Source organism: Homarus americanus, unplaced genomic scaffold, assembly GCF_018991925.1.
Source record: "Homarus americanus isolate GMGI-L3 unplaced genomic scaffold, GMGI_Hamer_2.0 scaffold52512, whole genome shotgun sequence".
NCBI lineage: Eukaryota > Metazoa > Arthropoda > Malacostraca > Decapoda > Nephropidae > Homarus > Homarus americanus.
In genome coordinates, this window is record NW_024735442.1 from 13769889 (window position 1) to 13791960 (window position 22072).

A 22072-nucleotide genomic window follows, 5' to 3' on the forward strand; every position below is an offset into this window, starting at 1 on the left:
TACTTTCCCGTCATTTATAACTTTGACTACTGTCAGAGATGCAGATGGAGAGTTGTATATACAGGACTAGGGTCACTGTCCAAAATAAAAGTAAAAATAATTTTTTTGGTGATTTGACGCGTCAAACCCGATTACATTTCAAATTTCGCGGCATTACTACACAAAGCTAAATATTTAATATTTGTGAAGAAGTATATGCAGAGTACTATTTCCAAAATATATAGTTTATCATTAAAATGCCAAGCGCATGCAATGTAATAATAAATAAAAAGTGGTATTTTAGTTTGTATTTGTCGTCTGCAGCGAGGGGTGCAGACGACGCCGTGTGACGCGTGTAAAGGAGATGAAATTAATTAACTTATGTCAACATAAAACATGTTAAAATTATCAATACACTTTATTTACGTTACGTATTTAGTATAAACAGTGTTACCATCAAGTGACATCTCCGGGAAAGCTTTGCCAGGATTTGAGCGCTTCTTGCTACGCCTCAGGATGAATCCACAAAGCTTGGCCCGAAATAGATTTGGCTAAGTTTCCTGTGGTCGGTGAGACTCAAGAGTGTGTCAATGATTCTGTGATTCTCATGTAGTTCGGCGAGAGATAGTGAGTCCTCCACTGTCAAAGTGGCCGCCAGGATGCCCTCAGGAGCCTCCATAACATCAAAACGGGCACGACCTGTAAGGTCGGCCAAGTCGCCAATCGAGAAGGGTCGGTGGGCAGCCAAAGGCACCAAGCCCCTGCCTGAACAAGCCTCTGTGCAACACGTCTTGAGTTTAATTCTCGTTCATGGCTGTCGCAAAGTTCTCTTCATCCAAACTGAAGTCAAGATAACACTGTATTCTATTGGACTCTTCTTTGGTTCATTAATATGTGATTTCCTACCCTTGCCAAAAGTTTATATGGCTCAAAAAGATAACATTTTTAATTTATATTTTGTAAAAGTAGCTTGGGCTTGGATGATCCTTGTGGTTGGAGCTTTCATTCTTTTAACGAGTGCCACAATTGGCTGTGGCCATCGAGAAGTCATCCGAAGACACATGTCTAGATTAGTCGTTGGTACATGTCTGTGGTACTTTTGGAGCCAATGCTTCTTTGGCTTCATTGAAAATCGAACAGGCGCATGCCTTGGGAGAGCAATAATAAGGAATAAGTTGGACTGTAACACTGGAGGTTTCCACTGGCATTCCTTTGATATTTCAGGTAAATATTAGTTTTAATACATCAGTATAAGAAAAGTATATAGTTTGCTTTTGCAGGAGATTATCAAAGTTAGGTTAAGATTTGGCATATTGACATACCATACCCAGTATGTAGATTTCCAATTCATTAGGATATTTAGGTAAGGTTTCAGAGAGCTTTTACAACAAAATTACAACTCTTAAAGAAGTTGTACAGGAGCTATAGAAGGAAAAGTGTTTCTTACCGAAAGGTTTTGAAAAATTAATATACATGAAAAATATCTCTGTTGAATTAGAATTAAAATAAAGATCAATTCATGATTGTAGCCAGGTTTCAAAAGGTTAGGTTAGGTTAAGGTGGTTATCACCAGAACGAAGGTCAGATTTGTTCAAATCACAGCAAGAACCATAGGAAAAATGGTATAATTGCAGTTCTGGACAATATGGATCTCAAGTTGAGCAATGTGTTTTCTGATGGTTTAGACAATTTTAAGACACTTTTCTTCTATGACATTTCCCTCGCAAATTACTTAAATATACTGGGGGATCCAGGGGGCGGAGCCCCCCGGTTAGGTTAGGTTAGTTAATTGTAGGTCATTTGAGATAGAAACGTCATAGAAGAAAAGTGTCTTAAAATTGTCTAAACCATCGTAAAAACACATCGCTCAACTACTAGGGCGTATTGTCCGAAATTACAGTTTTATTGGAAAAATCGAAACCTGGCTATTACCATCAATTGACCAAAATAAATTATCACTAAGTTATGGTTTTTAGTAGGAATGGACCACTGAATACTGCTGCAGTCATTAATATTCAAGTTTAGGCTCTGGTTCAATCCTGTTAAAATCAGGGTTTGTGATGATTTGTTTTAATTGGTTGGAACATTGAGGTCATATAGGCAAGGGCATGGGGAAAATTTTATTTTTGTGTAAATTTTAAAGGTCTTTTGGCCTTAACTTAAAGTGAAAAGTGATTTTTTATACAATTTGAGACAGGTTTAATTTGGCCTCAACACCTAACTACAGTGTTATTAAGATGATACTTAGGTCCATAGGACTCACTTGTTTTCCCTCCATAGAAAATAGAAACTTCAAACTTAATGTAAGCAAATGGGGGAATGAAGGTAAAAATTTCCTACTGAATTTATCATTCAAAACTAACGTAACATACAAAAAACTGCTGAAGGAATGTGAAGTAAAACATGACAATTTGTAAACAGAGGTGCAGGCTAATTTGCCTATTCATACAGTATCTCACAAGGGTACTGATAAGTTTCCAGAGGACAGATTGAATCAGTCACCACTTTTTAGCCCAGTATTAGTACAGAAGGAAACTAGAGTACAGTACATGTACCTGGAGAAAACCTGCAATATTTCGTTAAGTCACACTGGATAACACCATTTTCACATCTGCCCTAGGTTGGGGATTAAGCCCAGAACACAGTACTGTAGTCAGAAGTACATGCATTACTGCTTTACCACCAACACCCCACTATAAAAGAAATTATATAAAATTCCTATGTCCATTTGGAAATTATAGACTGCATAACAAGGCAAGCCTACCAGTGAGACCACATAATGGAAATGACAGGTGTTTAAGACTAGACATGTAGTGTAAATCATTAAATTACAGTAAAGTCCCTCTAACCTGGACTCACTTAATCCAGATCCCCTTGCAAAGTGGACTGAGGTCCAGCACTGGAGACATGTGTCCCCAGCATAAGCAGAGGCTACCGCTTTGTACGATTCTCTTATCACTCCCATTATATTAGGTCGCAACCACAAGCGAAAATATTAATGGCTACAGAAAAGGTGTACAGTATAAACCTTTATCCACAGCATCTGTCCTAATTGTGTTAGAAAGATGAATTTGGTACCACAATGATTCTGAATAAATTTTCTATAAGATTATAAAAAATCCTTTCACAAAATATTTCTATATGATAAATGATGGAAATTCAATTTTATGAAAAAATTTAAGAAATGTTTATATTGGTGTCTATAAAATCAGTTCTAATTAAGCTAAAAACACCCTTTTTATACCAAAATAATCCAGAATAGTTTATCTAAATAATATATATATATATATATATATATATATATATATATATATATATATATATATATATATATATATATATATATATATATATATATATATATATATAGAGTGAGCATAAAGTCTTTCCCTGATTACAAACATTTATTACACAAAACATATGCTAGGTACAAACATACAGTTTTTTTGCAGCTTAAAATATGCATGAAAAAATATCTCTGAATTCGTCTACACAATGCTACAACATTCATGTTTCTATCTAGAATGGTCTTCGAGATATGATTTTTCATAATCAGGTTAAGACTTTATGCTCACCCTGTATACTGTATATATATATACTGTACTGTATATATATACATACCGGTATACCGTATATTTAAATCTATATGACACGGGGGCATGTCTGCTGCCAAACATATGAGAGCTCCCGGCAACACCAGCTGCTCGGTGACTTGCTGAGTACATTTGTACTTAGAGTCAGCAACAAGCTGCCAAGAGCGTATGAGGGACCGAGAAAATTTTTTCGATTTTCCACATGTTAAAACCCTACGCGACTAAAAAAAAGTCGGTTTCTTCGAAAAACTATTTTTTGTGCTAAAAAAAATTTCATATGGCATATAAAAACCCAGAGGGTGATAAGTCTTGGTTAAAAATAAAATTTTTGCTAAATAGCTACAGGTATTAATATTTGATGTCATTTCCAGGTTTTCTGTTAAAAGCACAATGCCATCCAAATGGCTTGTCAGCTGATAAGTTGTGAAATGATAACTTAAATTACATTAAATAAATTTTTAAAAAATTTAGATTTGGAATCATTATTCATTAATAAAAAATTTAACATTTAATCTTTGCAAGATTATTACAGTACTGTACAGTACTGTCCTGGACATTACAGTTTATTTGAAACTTACATGTAACTGATTGATATATTTTCAGGACATGCTTTCCTGCTTGTGTACATCAACTTGTTTATCGTGGAAGAAGCCAAGGCAATTGTAGGATGGGAAGGCATACGAGACCAGATACGAATAGAGGACCACAATCGAGGGGAAAGTCAAAGTGATCCCAATGAAAATAAAACACCCCTGGAGGGTCTCACTGGGGATGAGATGTGTGTACTAAAGGTACAGTATTTAATTTTCTATTAAATTATCAATATTCTTATGAAAGTTGGATTTTTATGACCAGCCACCTTTCATTGGGCAGCCTGAGTGTAATGCACTCCTTAAGCTTCTAGTTTAAGACCCACAAGACCTGATATAAAGGCTGGGACTAATCTAAATAATTAGTAAATTTTCCCAGTCTAAATGACTTTAGTGACCCTCTCCTATCTAAATGATTAGTAAACCCCTGCCTACATGATTAGTAAACCTCCATCCAAATGATTAATAATCCTCCCCTGTAGCAACTTGAGTCCAAAAATATTGGATATTAAGAAGCAGAGGCTTTTCTCTCACACACAGTAGAGGGATGAAGTTGGACTGGCACATGAAGTCACAGAGGCTACTGCACACCTCACCTTTTTTTTTTTTTTTTGAGGCCATATGATACCAGTCTTAGAGGCTTCAGTCTCCATTCATTCCCAGCCATATCTTCCACTGAACAGTTGGTTCTACATACTTTGGTCATAAGTGCTTTGTTTCTGATTTGTTAACTATTTAAGGTGCTTTAGCTGAGTCAGACAGTGCGATGTTAATATTTAACTAAAGTTTATTTATTTCACATTACAAGGTTACAGTTTGTTAACAATCTATTTTGGGTACATATGATGAGCCAACTGGGTAGCTACAACACCCACAATGTATCAAGGCATCAATTGATTTTATAGTGAGTAACGCAACCTATGATTTGATGGTTTGTTCAAAATCGATAAAAACTTGACATAAGAGGTACAGTACAGTATAATATTTTCTTTTAAAGATGTCTTTAATCTGTTCCTTTACTCTGGCACAATACCCTGTAATACAGTGCAGTACTGTATACAGTATATAATTTGAGGTGGGTAGTTTTTGCTTTCCTCAGAGATTTGTGGCCCAGTCTTGCCAGCTGTTCTCGACCTGTGGGTTGGCATTAGGAAGGGGATCCAACAATAAAACTTTGCATCAAGGTGTCTAATGTGTAAGGTCACGAAAGCTGTGCCCATCTCCTGGTCTCCATTGCATCTTTTTGGACTGGCAACTTGGGTTTGTGGTGATGAGTGACATTCCATTCTGGTTTTACCCAACAGCAAGATTGGAATAATGACTGTAAAACACTGATGATAATGATGTTTTATTACACTCAAAGTGTATCAGTAAAGATTTTATTAATTACATTTTTTCGGAATACTGCACCTGATTTTCTGACAAAACTAGCGCATAATCTTTATTCATTATTTCTTGTTCATGGAAATCAAGATTAGGGTACTTCAACTTGTACTAGATGCTCCTTTCTGTCACAATATAAAAACTTAGAGGATCCATACAGGGAATATTCATTAGTTGATACTAGGCTGGATTATTCACTGTGACCAATTTTACTAATTGGCCTGTTCCAAATATGAAGTATGACTCACCACATGTGAATGTAATTGAAGCTTGGAAGACAAATATGGTTGATCAAGAAGAAAGTTAAGATGCTCAGAAACTTTTTGCCACCTCCCTCAACTGTCTGAGGGAAAAATCTTTGCAATAGGACAGTAGTTGCAATACAGGCGGTTTAACAGGCTCAGCAGATTATGTGGAATATTTATTTGTCCTGGGCAAGTGACTTTTGAAATTTACTTGCTCTGACAAATTTTGGAGCAAATTTGCTTGTCTAGTTTTGTATGAAAAAAAATTAAATAAACATTTTAAACATTAAAATTTATGGTCAATCGACTTACAGATCAATTTTATGCAGATTTTAATGTCAAGTCGTTGTAAGAATAGACCAACAGCAACAGGAAGCATCAGCTATAACATCACTGAAGTTGTAGCATGCACCTGGGCTTGTAGAAACAGAATAGTCAGGGGTCATCTCAGGTGTGATGTCACGATATACTGTAGTGTCAGCACATACACATACACACACACACACACACACACACACCTCACCTCCCACCATCTCGCTGGTTGAGAGACCTCATGATTAATCAACTATGGGGAGGTGGGGTCATGCATTTCCTGGGTATTCCAATCTGGGTATTATCCTCTCAAAATATTAACTTGTCCACCAGGTAAGTGCCAGGTACATGGACATGAAAAATCACTTGTCTGGGCCCTACTCTGGGCTGTCAGGCATTGCTGATCTACACAGTCTGAGGTTTACCCATCTTAAATTAGTACCAGTCACTATATCAGGTTTCCTGGTTCTCAGACCAATGACTTAATGGGTATATTGTCCTTGAGGTGCTTAATTCCAAGCATAGCAATGAAATGGGATTTCATGGTCAATCCTTCTTTTTTGCTTTGTTTTCTAGCTGAACAAACCAAGTATTCTCTGGCCCCAGTTTAAGATTGTTTATCTGCACGTACCTAGTTTATGAAGACTGGTGATTCCTGTTAGGTGCAACAGTGTTATATATTAAACTTAACAGTCAGGAAAAGTATTTAATGCTTATATTTAGTGATCATTATTAGTGGTTCATGTGTGTGTGAGTTGTCATACCCACATTTCATCTCAACATAGCTGAATTTTTAGTTTATTTATATCAATTACCTGTTGGATTTGTAAAAATTGAGACTCAGGGGGCTTGTACAGGCTTTTCAATGTATGTGATCTTGCCTAGACTTAAAAGACTTCATGCTTAATGCTGTCATAACAATTACGGTATATTATTCGCTGAGTTTACTACTGTACTTTTACTTTGGAGAAATTAACTCTGACTTCCAAGAAAATTAGAAATACTATACTGTAGTTATCTAGATTTTATTTTCATTGCAAACCTATTTTTCCTTTTTCTCCTTTATTACAACTTTTGCTTAAATGTCAGTAAATTATCATATATACTGTACTGTACTGTTTTGTTTTTGTGGGTCTTTTCAGATGAACTATGAACAATTCACGCCATACATCCGGGCCATTTTTTGCATCATGACAATCTTGAGTGTGTTTAGTGATGTGATGTTGACATGCACAATCATATTCTTCCACACCATGCCACAGAAGGTTGCTGGGAGTGCCATTGCCATAGCAACATGGTTCCTAACATACAAGTAAGTTTCAGACTTAACCATGTATGTCAAGTGTGTTTTGGGGGTAAAGAATTTCTACACTTTACACTCATAGTGCTGTTGTGTGTACAGTATAGTACTTCTCTTAAGAGATAAGATTGATCTCTCTCTCTCTTTTTTTTTAAGTACAAGGACTTACTAATGTCCGACTTACGAACACCCGCCGATATGAACAAGGTCCCATAAAGTCAATTACAGGTACTCCTCGACTTACGACCTACTCGACTTATAACCACCCGAACATACGTCCGCCCCAGTCGTACCAAAAAATTTTTCAAATTACATATTTTGAGTCCCGACGTTAGTGATTGCTCTGTGTACTGACAAAATTTTCGTTAGTAATGCCCTTTAAAATGGCTGGCAAGCTTAAAAGTGAGAGTTTTGTGGTGCTGAGAAGAAAAAGAGACACCCATTTTAGATTTTCTATGAATTATTTTAGCATTTTCGACTTAAGACTTGGATTTGGGTCCCTAACCCTGTCGTAAGTCAGGGACTGCCTGTACAGCAATATCTCCGTTAGCCAGAATCCCTCAAACCCGGAAATCTCTGATAGCCGGAATTGAAATTTTCTTGAAAAATCATTCCCAAAGCCGAAATTTTCTAGAAAATTCCAGCTTTGGAAACGATTTTCCTAGGGGCACATTTTCTGGAAAATTCCGAGGATTGGGGAGTTTTTCCGTGTTTGAGAGATGAAAATCAGGCACATTTTCTAGAAATTCCTAGAAAATTTTTGTTACCCGGAAAATTCCGGGGATGAGGGATTTTTTTCCGGGTTCAAAAGATGATGTAAATGGGCAATTTCTGGAACTTTCGAGAGCATTTTTCCGTTACCTAGATAATTCCGGAAAATTCTTGGGATGAGGGATTTTTTCCGGCTTCGAGAGAGTTGTCTCGTTACCCGGAAATCTCTCATTCCCGGAAGTGCTCTGCATCAATTGTTCCGACTAACGGAGATATCACTGTATTTTAAGAATCCGACATAAGTACAACTGGTTCGTGTTATTAACATATGAGAACTTGGTTTGTGTGGCGTAGCAGTGAGGCAAGAGTGGTGGGTGGGGAGTAATGTGTCACCTGGCCACGCACCTTGAGGGAGCGTCAGAACGCATTAAGGCGGCAGCTCACTGGGCACTTTCCTCCAAACATGTTTGGCAAACACAGTCCGGCCAGCAGAACAAAAGAGACATTTTGCATCACACTGGAATGTTTTGTTAATACATCTGCCCAACAACAAAATCAGCAACAAAGTGTCAAGATGAGGTTCACCAAAGATCCCATTACTCCATTTGAGACCTTGCAAGATTAAGCTATAGTTCTTCAATTGCTGAAGCAAGTGGAGTGTCTGCAAAAGCTAAAGAAAAAACAATGGGTGCGTCGCGAAGTTTCTTTAAAAGTGGCGGTGGCTGGCTGGTCAAAGAAGACCCTGAATAATGATTTTAAAATACTAAAGAAGTTTTAAAGTGGCAAGTAAATAGAAATATGTCATCGTTTATGTGTTATATTTTAAATTATTATTTTTTCATGATTTATTTCAAATTTTAATTGAAATGATATGAAGCTCATTTGAGCACTAATCTGGCCAGCAAAGATCCCGCCAAACCGTTGTTCATTTCTCACAACAGCAAAAATCCTGCTGCTTGCTGGGTTATCAGGCCAATGGCCACCAAAACGGGCAGCATGTTTGAAGAAAAGTGCCCAGTGTACCACCGCCTTTACCCTCACCTCAGTAATGTGTGTGATCAAGTGCAAACTGTTGTTTTTTGCTTATTAACTCTATTTTCTGCCCCCATCATGGCTCCCAAATGCAAACTTGATACAAGTGATAGTATTGCATCCAAGAAAAGGAAAACAATTACAATGGAAGTGAAAGTTGATATAATTAAACGTTCTGAAAAAGGCGAGACACCCTCAGTTATCGGTAAAGCATTGGGCTTCAGTCGGTCAATGATCAGAACAATTTTGAAAACAAACAAAATTCTTGAACATGTAAAGGATCTACACCAATGTACCCAACTGTGATAACAAAACAAAGAAATGGATTGTTAATTGAAATGGAAAAATTATTAGTGATATTGACTGAAGATCTCTACATGCAAGCCACCCCCAGGTTTCAGTGTAAGTGTTAAACTTTAATTTTTACTTTCTACTGTATTTTGTCATTCAATTTCTTCTTTTCTCTTAAATGTATAAAAGGACTTAGGCTTTGATATAGTGCACATAGGGTATGTGTTCCGACTTATGTACATTTCCGACTTAAGAACATCCTCAGGAACAGAACTCGTTCGTAACCAGGGGACCCTCTGTAAAACCATCTTTCATTATGGGATGTAGATTTTATTCTGTAACTTTACTTTTTTTCATTATTTGATGAATCAGGATTTATCAATTAATTTGTTGTCTTTACACCCCACTCCCTTTTGTGTGGGTTGACTCGGGTATATGTCAAAGAAGGGGATGAGTAATGCAAAGCATGTGTAAACAGTGATAGGAAAGGGTTAAAACAAGTAGAAATATCTGTAATTACTTGCTCATGCCTAAAAGCATTCAAATTGGGGCGACGGAGTGGCGGCCTGCTGACTAGCAGAATAAACAAAGTCTAGTGGCTCTACACTCTAGTAACATGTATGGTACTGGACCACTGGTTATTTGTAAGTGGTAGGAGTGAGTGTTGTTGGTGGTGGTGGTGAGTGTTAGGGGTGAGTGGTGATGGGGAATGTTGGTGGTGATGGTGAGTGTTGGTGGTGGTGGTGAGTGGTGGTGGTGAGTGTTGGTGATGATGGTGAGTGTTGGTGGTGATGATGAATGTTGGTGGTGATAGTTAATGTTAGTGGTGATGGTGAGTGTTGGTGGTGAAAAGTGATCCACGTAGTCACATTGGACTATGCAGGTATATAATAGACCGAGTCTGTTATTATTCCGGATCTGGATATAACAGACTTTTGGCTTTAACGGATCTGCCTTCCCCAAATTAGTCCGTTAATATAAGGTGTTTACTGTAGAAACAAGTGAAAATATTTGTGCATTCTAACACATGTCCTCAACTTGTATACTCACTATACAAATGAATTTTTAAACACTTACAATTTATAGAGTGTGGTTCAAAGCTGATGCATCACCTGGTTTGCCTGGCTTGGGGGTTTTCCAGTATCAGAATTTAAAAGAGAAGGCTAAAGAAGTTCCCCTTCGAAGGCGTACTTCAATCTGCAAGGTAAGTCGTTGATGAGTGGTAACTATTATGGTTATTGTGTTTATTTTTGAGGAATACAGGTTACATGTAATAGTCTAAGTTGCACCTCTCCTCATAAATTTTAGACCAAGACTTTTTTATTCTTAATTCTTGAAAAGTATACAGTATAGTCTGCATTTACGCGGTCAATTGAACCCGTGGAGGCCCGCGTAAAACGAGAAACATGTAAATGAAATAACAGAACATATGGGATTAATTGAAATAGAGACTGGGCCGACCCCCAAACTCCACTTTTTCCGACACAATACATACGTTGTAGTAAAAATAACATCTTAATTTTATGATGGTATGCACACACAATTAATAATTAAGAGAAATATCAATAATATTAGGTTTTTTAACACTTACATTAGTAGAAAAGCTGGGTCGGCACACGTGGATGGCGGCTGGTACCGAGGCAGAGGGCAGATTAATTGCCCTCCGGTGAATCACTTTCACTACTCGCAGAGGTTTGCAGGGCCTCCCAGACAAACCCCTCAAAGTCCATATCCTCACTGTCAATATCACTATCACTGACTTGGGCTGGCTGTGGTTGTGGTGGGTTGCGGGCGAGGAAGTCCTCAATACTACGTTCACGACTAGCATTGTTGTTGTCGAGATAGATCTGGATATACGGCTCCATAACTTTCGTCAGATGGTTATTAGATGCTTCATACCGATGCTTGTCTGGGTCGTTGTCAAGGATGAGCTTAATTTTCTCCCCCAACTCGATGATTTCCTTCACATTATCATGGCTTGGTCCAGGTAATTCATTGTTTTTCTCTGGTGGTAGGAATCCCGCGGAAGCCATTGTGAGTTGTGAGGGGAATAGCGGGCACAAGAGAGAACTGTATACGCGGACCGAGAACAATGAGACAGGCCCTGCTAGGTCAGCGACTTCTACCCTCTGGTGGCAGGGCACATCATGTTACATTAGACCAATCACAGCTAGCGGCGGAGGGAGGTAAGGATGCGTGGCCCAATCACAGTCCGATACATCATATGACATCAGCGATAACGTAAGAGCTGCCGAATGTGCACCACTCACCGCGCCGCTTCCCGCGTACGGTCAAGAATGGACCGCGTGGGTAAAAAATGGCGCGGCGGTCTGGACCTTTCCAGCCGCTCGCCGCATAAATGACCAAATTTACCGCGTCATTAAAGCATTTTCATTCTGGCAAGACACCGCGTAAATGACCAAACGCGTAAACAAAAGCCGCGTAAATGCAGACTATACTGTACACTGTATTACACAATTGCTAAAATATAATATGTCCTGCACTTCCATTAGACTTTAAAAACAGTACATATGAATGTGGCACAGAAATACTTTGTTGTAGCCCCTTTTTGACAATGGAGACACCCTGCTGAGTCTTTATCAACCTCAGGAACCTCCTTAGAGCTAAAAGGTGAAGATGATGCTTACTTATAAAATGAATTAACATAATTTATCATCATTGCATGATTTCCAGCACAGAGAGTATTTCTGGATTTTTAGGACATTTATGATCAGAATGAAACTGCAAACAAAACTTGAAATACAATTAAAACTTTCTGTATACAGTACAGGGGAGGGGATTATCAAATAAAAAAATCCAAACTAAAGAAGAATTTACATGTAGCTCCTTGTGTATCTGTACAACAGAATTTGATGTTAACATCACTGGAAAATTATATTAGTGTATGCATGTTTGGTAAAGGAATCACTAAAGGTTGACCCTCTCCTATCTGGCACTCCATCGACTGGCAACTCCCAATAACAACACTGATATGAAAAAAAAGCATTATCTGGCAACTGCCTCATACCGAAGTAGTTGTCTGATTGGCCCCAAGTTTGTTTACCCTCAATTCACAGTACATACTGTACCAGTAATGTCTTATAAGTGACTATTAAATACTTCTGGCTCTAGTTCTCCCAAGAAGAAAAGATACACATTGACTAAAATAAAGTAGAGCTGCTGAAAAAGTTGGGTGATGATGTTTCTGTTTACATTCTTTGCTAAATGTACGATTTTGGTTCATCTACAATGTACAACTTGGAAAGGCAGAAAGGGAATCTTCTTGATTTTTATGTATAAAATTATCTTTACCATATCTCCTTTATCATTTGTCTTGAACAAAACATCGTTAAGATTTCATGTGCATCACTTCACTACGCAGAGTCTAAGCTCTGATTAGGCATCCACTCTCTGTATGCATGAATGGATTTAGCAGATGGGAGATATCAGACAAGTTGGCCTAATTTTATGAAAAGTTGAATTATCAGAGGGTTACATAGAATTTTGATCTTTGTGAATATGCATAATATATCCTAAATTTAAATTAGTGATTTTTAAATGTGGGGTTTCATTATACAGTATGTTTATAGGACCTTTAGGCATCTTAGGAATATCCAATATTTATTAAACTGTATCTCAATAAAAATAAAAATATTTAACAAGGCAACTTTACTGTTACAGTAGAAGTCCGAAAATCAGGACTGCTCGGGGATTGGGTCGGTCCGAATTTTTGGATTTTCCGGATTCTCGGGCAGTACTTTTAAAATTCAAATTTAAGGAGGAATAAAGTAGAGGTGAACAGGTAAATTTTGATAGTTTATTCATAAGCAAATTTCAGCAATTTTATTGTAAGGCTCAGACGAGGCTGTGAATTCTAGAATTTTATTCTTTGCCTTTTTATATCGTAAATTGTAGACTTTCCGATGTTGTACGTTTCCATGAGAACAGTATTGCTCACACCACGTTCTAGTTTCTTAATTATTTCAAGTTTGTCACTCAATTTCAACGTGTTCTTCTTTCTTTTCACACAACGAAGTTTATCTACTTCAGGAGCCATTATCATGGGCTTGTAAATATGTATGCTATAATATATGGTAAATGGAAAGAGGAGAACACAAAATTACATACTTTGTCACAGTTTGAATGCTCATTTTAAAATGGCGACCGCGTGGTCGCTTGTTGTCGCTGTGCAGCTGTGGCGCTCACGCATGCGCACACACACACACACAAAAGCCCGCTAAATTTAAAAAGTTTGAGAGTTTTCAAAAAGTCCTGGTTCTCAGGTGGTCCGGATTTCTGGCATCCGGATTTTTGGACTTCTACTGTACCTCAATCATTAAAGTATTGTACTCTACAGGTGTACGGAAAAATTATTCAGAAATTCATATTCATAAGTTCTCTGTGCCAGTTACGATAACATTTTTCAGAAATTGTATACTATATTGTAATCCTTTTTAAAACAGATTTTTTTCTCTCTCTTTCAGGAGCACAGAGATAGCTTACCAACCTTTATGGGAATGCCATTGTATGGCTTGAAAAAGGAAAAAGAGGAAAAGAAAAAAGAAACTGAGCGAGAGGATGATAAAGCAGGACTGGAAGACATGGGAGACATATCAGATTTTCGTGGTTTTAGGAATGGACCATATGGTGATTCTGGCTCAAATAGATCTTGGAGGAGGTAGACCTTTCTCCTTATATCAGAAGGCTTCTTTAGCATTCAAATGGCAAGAAATATTGCTGGAATTATCAGTTGAAATAACCTAGCTGAAATACATATATCATCGCACACTATTAAGGATGCTGCATGTTTTACAATTCTTTTGGGGGGAATTCATTGTAACTGAATTTAATTATTTTCTAGATCAGCGCTTGCTATAATTATGTTTCAAATGTTTTAAGCAGCTTTTATTAGATACTTCTTGAACAAATAAAATTCATAGTTGAACACTGTACAGTACTGCATAAAGGTTATTAAAAAGGAATTACGGATATGCATAGTAGTAGTGATATACTGTATTAAAATTTTATAGTACGATACTGAATGCAGTCATCACTAAACCCATGTCACAAGTTAATTTCAGAACAGGTGTTTACCAAAAGCAGCTTCAAAAGACGTAAGAACTCGCCTCTGTTTATAATGTATACTACTGTGCTTTGTAAAAAGTTTTCATCTGTGATCATAAGCTTTGTAAAATTAAGAGTCTCACAGTATTATGAAACCCATTTACAAATAAGCCAAAATGTTTTAGTGTTTTGCTTTATTTATGCTTTTTTTTATGTGCTGTCATTTCCTAACATGTATGGGTAATCCTTGTACGTTCCTCCATACACCGGTAACTTTTTAAAAATAATTTTTAATTCACTGCACCAGTTGTTAAGGAATTGCATGGTGCTTTCTAATTGATCTAGTTATTGTAACAGTGTACTGTATGTAATATTGCTTGTAGTGCTTCATAAACTTTCATCCTTTATGGTTCTTTTAGTTCTGCTTCAATTTTTTTTTTTTCACTCTACCTGAAGTCAAGATTATTTCAGTGATGCATTGATAACATTTAGAATCATACTGTATATGTCAACTTACAAATTAACTCAGTATGTTAATACGCTTATTATGAATGATCATGAATGTGGATACCATGGATGAAGGGTAAGAGTATTGGGTTTGGTATCTTCAGGGCAAGGGACTTTATCACACATGCTTTATTCAAACGAGTTGTGAAGACCCACCATTTCGTGTGGGAAGGTAAACCACAAGGCTTTAGTCATACTGACTCTTTCATCCAGTGTAAGATTGTTATTCATCTACAGTATTGTGGGTTGTTCAAGAGCCATAATCTTGGCCCTTCAATTACCTTTAACCTTATATAACATTTTGAATATCAATTATCTTGTTTGGCCTTTTTTAAGAGCACTTCCCCATTCTTTAGTATACCATTTTGTTTTACTATTTGCCGGTAATATACACTTCATTCTAACACACACACATATATATATATATATATATATATATATATATATATATATATATATATGCTGATAACCACAAGGAAAGAAGAAAACACGAAGTTCCCAAGCGCTTTCGTGTAATTCACATCTTCAGGGGGGTGAGTACAGTCTGTACTCACCCTTGAAGATGTGAATTACACGAAAGCGCTTGGGAACTTCGTTTATTATATATATATATATATATATATATATATATATATATATATTTATATATATATATATATATATATATATATATATATATATATATATATATATATATATATATATATATATATATATATATATATATATATATATCCAATAGTCATGAAAGAAGGGAATCAGTCTGGTCAGAATATACTGTAGTGTCATGATTTTTCACAAACATTGTTTTTATTTTGATAATGAACATCTGATAATAGTAACAAGAGGCCTGTGATACACCAGTTCTGTGTCTTATGTCCATATAATGTTTAACAAAGTCTTTGTCCATTTGTAAACAACATTTCATGGATACACTTCCAGGAGATTTTTATGTACCATTACACTTAACTAGGACAGGTGGATTTATCAGTCTTCACTACAGCAAAACACTGGCTCAGTAACAGTATTACAGATTTATAAGGGTTAACATATTATCATCATCATCTTTACTGTATGTTCTGGGTAAGCACAGAGAATATTTCCTCTGGTATGTTCAATCCCTTCATACCAACACATGTATTTCTTTCTCGAAAGAAGAATCAAAGTTTTAGCGTTTAACAAAGAGATTCATAAATCTTAATACCACACAATATATATTTCTTTGCCTTCAATTAAAACTTGAAAGATTTTACGTGTTAGCTTTAAGCACTAATTGAAAAAATCTTTTTAAAGTCAGCTGAATTCACATGGGTCTTAATGGAATTCTTTCTCCTGAGTGTTATGCAATTTTTTATATCCTAATTTTAAAAAATCTATTGAATATTGATCCTAAAATTAGATGCAGAAAAACTTTATATGAAGCCTAGCATATGCACTCATTATTTCTTACACAAGTATTGCTTGGAATTGTATAAGAATTTTTTTAGAAAACAAGGTAACCACGACCAATTAAATTGGTTGTAGGAAGTGGTGGAAAACGTGGCAGAGAGATAAGTTTATAAATTAACCAATTTAGTTGTAATGCACAGTGTTAAGTGTAAACAGGTGTAAATGATACCCAAAAATAATAAAAGGTTTTCACATGTGATATTAGAACATTGTAACATAGTCAGGTGCAATATTAATAAAAATAATTGTACAGATTATTTCTCCCTTTGTTACTTTGTACTTTCGAGTCTTATTAGTAGTCACACAGTGGAGTGTTATTTATTTATTTACAATGTATTTAGTTTTTGTAAGATTTATGTCAATATTACTACATTAGCATATGCAATTAAAGAATTAGAATGTATTTTTCACAAGCTTTGAATGATTATAAAGATATGCAAATTCTTAATCCTCAAATAGTTATTGATTATCCTAATCTTTACTTTATATATCCCAGGTACTTAAAAAAGTTTTGGAATAAAACTAGTATGGCAACAAATGGCTATCCAGTGGTCTGTGAGATGGATAGTAGTTGTTATTGGTTATATTATTGAATTTTTGGAAGGGACTTCAGCAACTTGGAGAGAGAGAAGGGTGTTCCAACAATGTTGTAATGGTAAATGCACAGTCCCAGCATGAGGCAAATCCTAGGTGATTTAAATCTTGTCTCGCATTATTACATGTATACAGTATGCAGAACTATGCTCTAAATTTAAAATAATATTTTACAAATACAGTGGTCCCTCGGTTAACGAACACAATTCGTTCCAGAAGATGGTTTGTTAACCGAAACCATTGTTTCAATGGGATTTTGGGTAATTGGTTCCAGCTCACCAAAAATTACATACAAATTAAAAAAAAATGCAGTAAAGTACACTTACTTTGAGGTGTGTATGTAGAAGGCTCCTGGCTGATGACGATGGGAATTAGAAGTGGGGGTGGAGGAGAAGAGAAGGAGGAGAGGGTGGAAGAGAAATCACTCCATGCTTGATGCACTCATTTTATCCATTTACGCGGTGCCTTGCCAGAATGAAAATGCTTTAATTACGCGGTAAATTTGGTCATTTATGCGGCGAGCGGCTGGAGAGGTCCAGACCGCCGCGCCATTTTTTTACCCAAGCGGTCCATTCTTGACCATTTGCGGGAAGCGGCGCTGTGAGTGGTGTGCATTAGGTCGCTCTTACGTTATCGCTGACGTCATATGACGTATCGGACTGTGATTGGGCCACGCATCCTTACCTCCCTCCGCCGCTAGCTGTGATTGGTAACATGACGTGCCCTGCCACCAGAGGGTAGAAGTCGCTGACCTAGCAGGGCCTGCCTCATTGTTCTCAGTCCGCGTATACAGTTCTCTCTTGTGCCCGCTATTCCCCGTACAACTCACAATGGCTTCCGCGGGACCCCTACCACCAGAAAAAACATTGAATTACCTGGACCAAGCCATGATAATGTGAAGGAAGTCATCGAGTTGGGGGAGAAAATTAAGCTCATCCTTGACAACGACCCAGACAAGCATCGGTATGAAGCGTCTAGTAACCATCTGACGAAAGTTTTTTTTTTCGGGTATTAGCCCACCTGGGCACAGGTCATTGACCCACATCGGGGCCTGGGGGGCAAAAATGTTGTAATAATAATAATAATAATAATAATAATAATAATAATAATAATAATAATAATAATAATAATAATAAATAATAGTCATAATAATTCATAATTAATAAAATTTATGATAAAACAAAAATAAAATAATGATAATAATACAGTAACTGTAATAATAACAATATTAATAATAAAGAATTATAGATACAAAAATGAAAAAAAAGATCAAAAGTGAGAAACAATATATGTTTGTTGTGTTGTCAATGGTAAGAGAAACAATTGAGACCCTGCAATTGCATGTAAATGAAGCAGAAAGTCAGATCAGCAACCTGGGACCTGGTCACAATTTTTGTGATGCCATATGGCAGCAGGGTCTACCATTAGACAACACATTATGCTTCCAATATCTTCCCAGGTGGTAGTACCTCCCTGTTTGGTAGCTACCTACTACCTACTACCACATCTATCTCGACAACATCAATGCTAGTCGTCAACGTAGTATTGAGGACTTCCTCGCCCAAGTCAGTGATAGTGATATTGACAGTGAGGATATGGACTTTGAGGGGTTTGTCTGGGAGGCCCTGCAAACCTCTGCGAGTAGTGAAAGTGAATCACCGGAGGGCAACTAATCTGCCCTCTGCCTCGTGTGCCGACCCAGCTTTTCTACTAACGTAAGTGTTAAAAAACCTAATATTATTGATATTTCTCTTAATTATTAATTGTGTGTGCATACCATCATAAAATTAAGATGTTATTTTTACTACAACGTACGTATTGTGTCGGAAAATGTGGAGTTTGGGGGTCGGCCCAGTCTCTATTTCAACTAATCCCATATGTTCTGTTATTTCATTTACGCGTTTCTCGTTTTACGCGGGCCTCCACGGGTTCAATTTACCGCGTAAATGCAGACTATACTGTATTGTCAATATAAATAAATTTCAGAATGACCAATAATTGTACTGTAAAAACGTAAAAATACTGTGTTCAAGAGACCCACAAGCACGACGTTTCCTCCACTGAACAGAGATACAAACTGAGGCCTTGGTGGGTGAGTTTAGTGGCTGATGGGAGCACCAAAAACTAGTTCCCTGTACAGTGGTCCCTCGGTTAACAAGCACCTCGGTTAACGAGGTTTCGGTTAAAGAGTTACCTTCCATAAGACTCTTAACTTCGGTTAACGAGCAATCCCTCAATTAACAAGTTTCTTACGGGCCGACCTCAACATGTTTTCGCTTGCATTTGGCGGACCACCAGCTGTAGTATTAGTCCGCCAATACAGTAATCGGTTCTAGGGCTTAAATTCCTTACTATTTTAGTAAATATCAAAAAGTTTATACTATTCAATAATTTTAAAAGTTTAATATTAAATTTTTTAGTCATTTTAACAATTATTGAACATAATTGAAGTAAAGGAAACTAGTTTTATGCACGCCAAATAGCCTGTCAACACACCAAACAGGCGTCAGTCTCTGTGTCGTTTCAGTGGAGGTAACATCTTGCTTGAGACTCTCTTCAACTAATTGCTTTTTTTCTGTGTTTCCAAGCCAATTAATTATCGTTATTGGTCATTTTGAAATTTATTTTACATATTGACAATATATAGTGCAGTGCAGTGTTATTTTAAAGAAAATATTCTTTATTTACAGCAAGTTTAAACTTAAAATATCACATGTTGAGATTGTTTGAATCCAACATGGGGCCTAAGAGATCAAGAAAAGCGATTTCAATCCAAATTAAGCAGGAAATTATAAAAAAACATGAAGAAGGCATTAGAACAAATGCGCTATGCAAAGAATATGGCATGTCGACATCAACTGTGTCAACAATTCTTGCACAGAAAGAAAAATTTAAAGAAGTGAAAGTGAGAGACAAATCTACCAGTGTTTAAAGGTAGATCCCTAATTGCAGAAACAGAGAGGTTACTTCTCATCTGGATTAGGGAAAAACAGATGAAAGGTGATTCAGTTTCTACTGAATTTATTTGTGAAAGAGCCAGGGAGACTTACGAACATTTGAAGATTTTAGGGCCAGCAAAGGCTGGTTCGAAAAATTTAAGAAAAGAAGTGACATTTTCAGTGTTATTAGGCATCATGAGGCTGCTAGTGCTGATAAGGAAGGGGCAGCAAAGTTTTTAGTGGAGTTTAAAGAAGTGATGGAAGAAGAAAATTATCTTCCACAGCAAGTGTTCAATGTGGACAAAACTGGACTGTTTTGGAAAAAGATGCCCAAAAGAACATTCATCACCAGAGATGAAGCCTCTTTACCTGGGCATAAACCCATGAAAGACCGTCTCACTCTATTGCTTGGTGCCAATGCTTCAGGGGATTTCCGACTGAAGCCTATGCTTGTCTACCACTCTGAGAACCCCAGGGTGTCCAAACAACAAAAAGTGGTAAGAGGAAAGCTTGGAGTTTATTGGAAGTCCAACCGTAAGGCATGGGTGACAAGAGAGCTCTTTAATGAATGGGCTGTTGAGGTGTTTTGCCCTTCTGTGAAGAGCAACCTAACCACCAATAAACTCCCTTTAAAGGCTCTTCTCCTCATGGATAATGCCCCTGGGCATGACCCTCAACTTGCCAGAACTTTGGAGTTTCAATTTGACTTTGTGAAAGTGTTGTTTTTGCCTCCCAACACTACATCAATCATACAGCCAATGGACCAGAATGTGATCAGCAACTTCAAGAAGTTGTACATGAAGAAAATGTTTAGGAGGTGTCATCAGGCAACTTCCACTGATCCTGAACTAACACTGAAACAGTTCTGGAAGACACAATTCAACATCCTGGAGGCTGTAAAATTGATTGTGTCATCATGGCAAGAAGTCTCCACTAGATCCCTCAATTCTTCATGGAAAGCACTGTGGCCATCAGTAGTCCATGATTTTAAGGGATTTCAGGATGACAGAGTTGCACCAGGAGATTGTGTCCATTGGTCAGTCATTGGGCCTTGAAGTGGAGGAGGATGATGTCGAAGAGCTTGTGATGTCTCATGAGGAGGAACTTACTCCTGAAGACTTGCAGCAACTGGATGAGATGTAGAGGCTGACAATGGTGAGGATGTAAAGGAAAGTGATGACCATATGTCAACTTCAGAGTTGAAAGATGTTATTCACCACTGGGAGAAGTTCAGGAAACTGGCTTCAAGGCACCCAGATGTGGAAAAATCTGAACTAACTTTGTGTCATGTTGAGGACACAATGGTCTCCTTCTTTAAACATGAGTTAATGATGAGGAGGAGAGATGCCCCACAGGCAAAAATTGATACTTTCTTCAGTAAAAGGCAGAGGGAACAAGATGCTAGCCCTCAGCCTTCCACTTCAAGAAGGAGAGAGGATGTTCATGGTGGAGAATCTGTCAGTCCAGAGGTTCCTGACATTTTCATGGAAGGTGACTCACCTTCCAATATGCAGTAAAATGCTTCTCCTCCACCTCCACTTCCTTCTCTTCTCCTCCTGCACCTCCCACTTCAAATTCACATTAGCATCATCATCCAGGAGCCTTCTACATACACACCTCAAATTAAGTGTACTTTTCTACCTTTTTTGTTGAATTTAGGCAATTTTCGGTGAGCCGGAACCAATTACCCAAAAACCCATTGAAACAATGGTTTCGGTTAACGAGTTTTTCAGTTAACGTACAAACCTTCTAGAACGGATTGTGCTCATTAACCAAGGGACCACTGTACTGCAATTATGTTAAATAAGTGTTAAAATTACTAGAAAATTTAATATAAAACTTGGAAAATTATTGAATAGTACAACCTTCTTGATATTTACTCCAATTTTAACGAATGTAAGCCCTAGAACCGATTTCTGTATTGGCGGACTAATCTTCCAGCTGGTGAGCAAGCCAAAGCATGTCAAAACATTTTCATAAGAATTTCGTTAACCGAATTTTTGTTCGTTAACAGAAATGAAGATTCTTACGGAAGGTAATTCGTTAACCGAAATTTAATTAACCGGGGCGTTCGTTAACCGAG

General features: G+C 37.1%; 1 protein-coding gene across 1 annotated transcript; it reads left to right on the forward strand.

Annotated features, from left to right (window-relative positions):
• Positions 1 to 306: 306 nt before the first annotated feature.
• Positions 307 to 14942, forward strand: LOC121871037 (acyl-coenzyme A diphosphatase FITM2-like). The gene is made up of 5 exons (XM_042373099.1): positions 307 to 1203; positions 4176 to 4363; positions 7245 to 7414; positions 10523 to 10640; positions 13921 to 14942. The coding sequence occupies exons 1-5, from the start codon at positions 639 to 641 to the stop codon at positions 14116 to 14118; spliced, it is 1239 nt and encodes a 412-aa protein (XP_042229033.1). The 5' UTR covers positions 307 to 638; the 3' UTR covers positions 14119 to 14942.
• The last annotated feature ends 7130 nt before the right edge of the window (positions 14943 to 22072 follow it).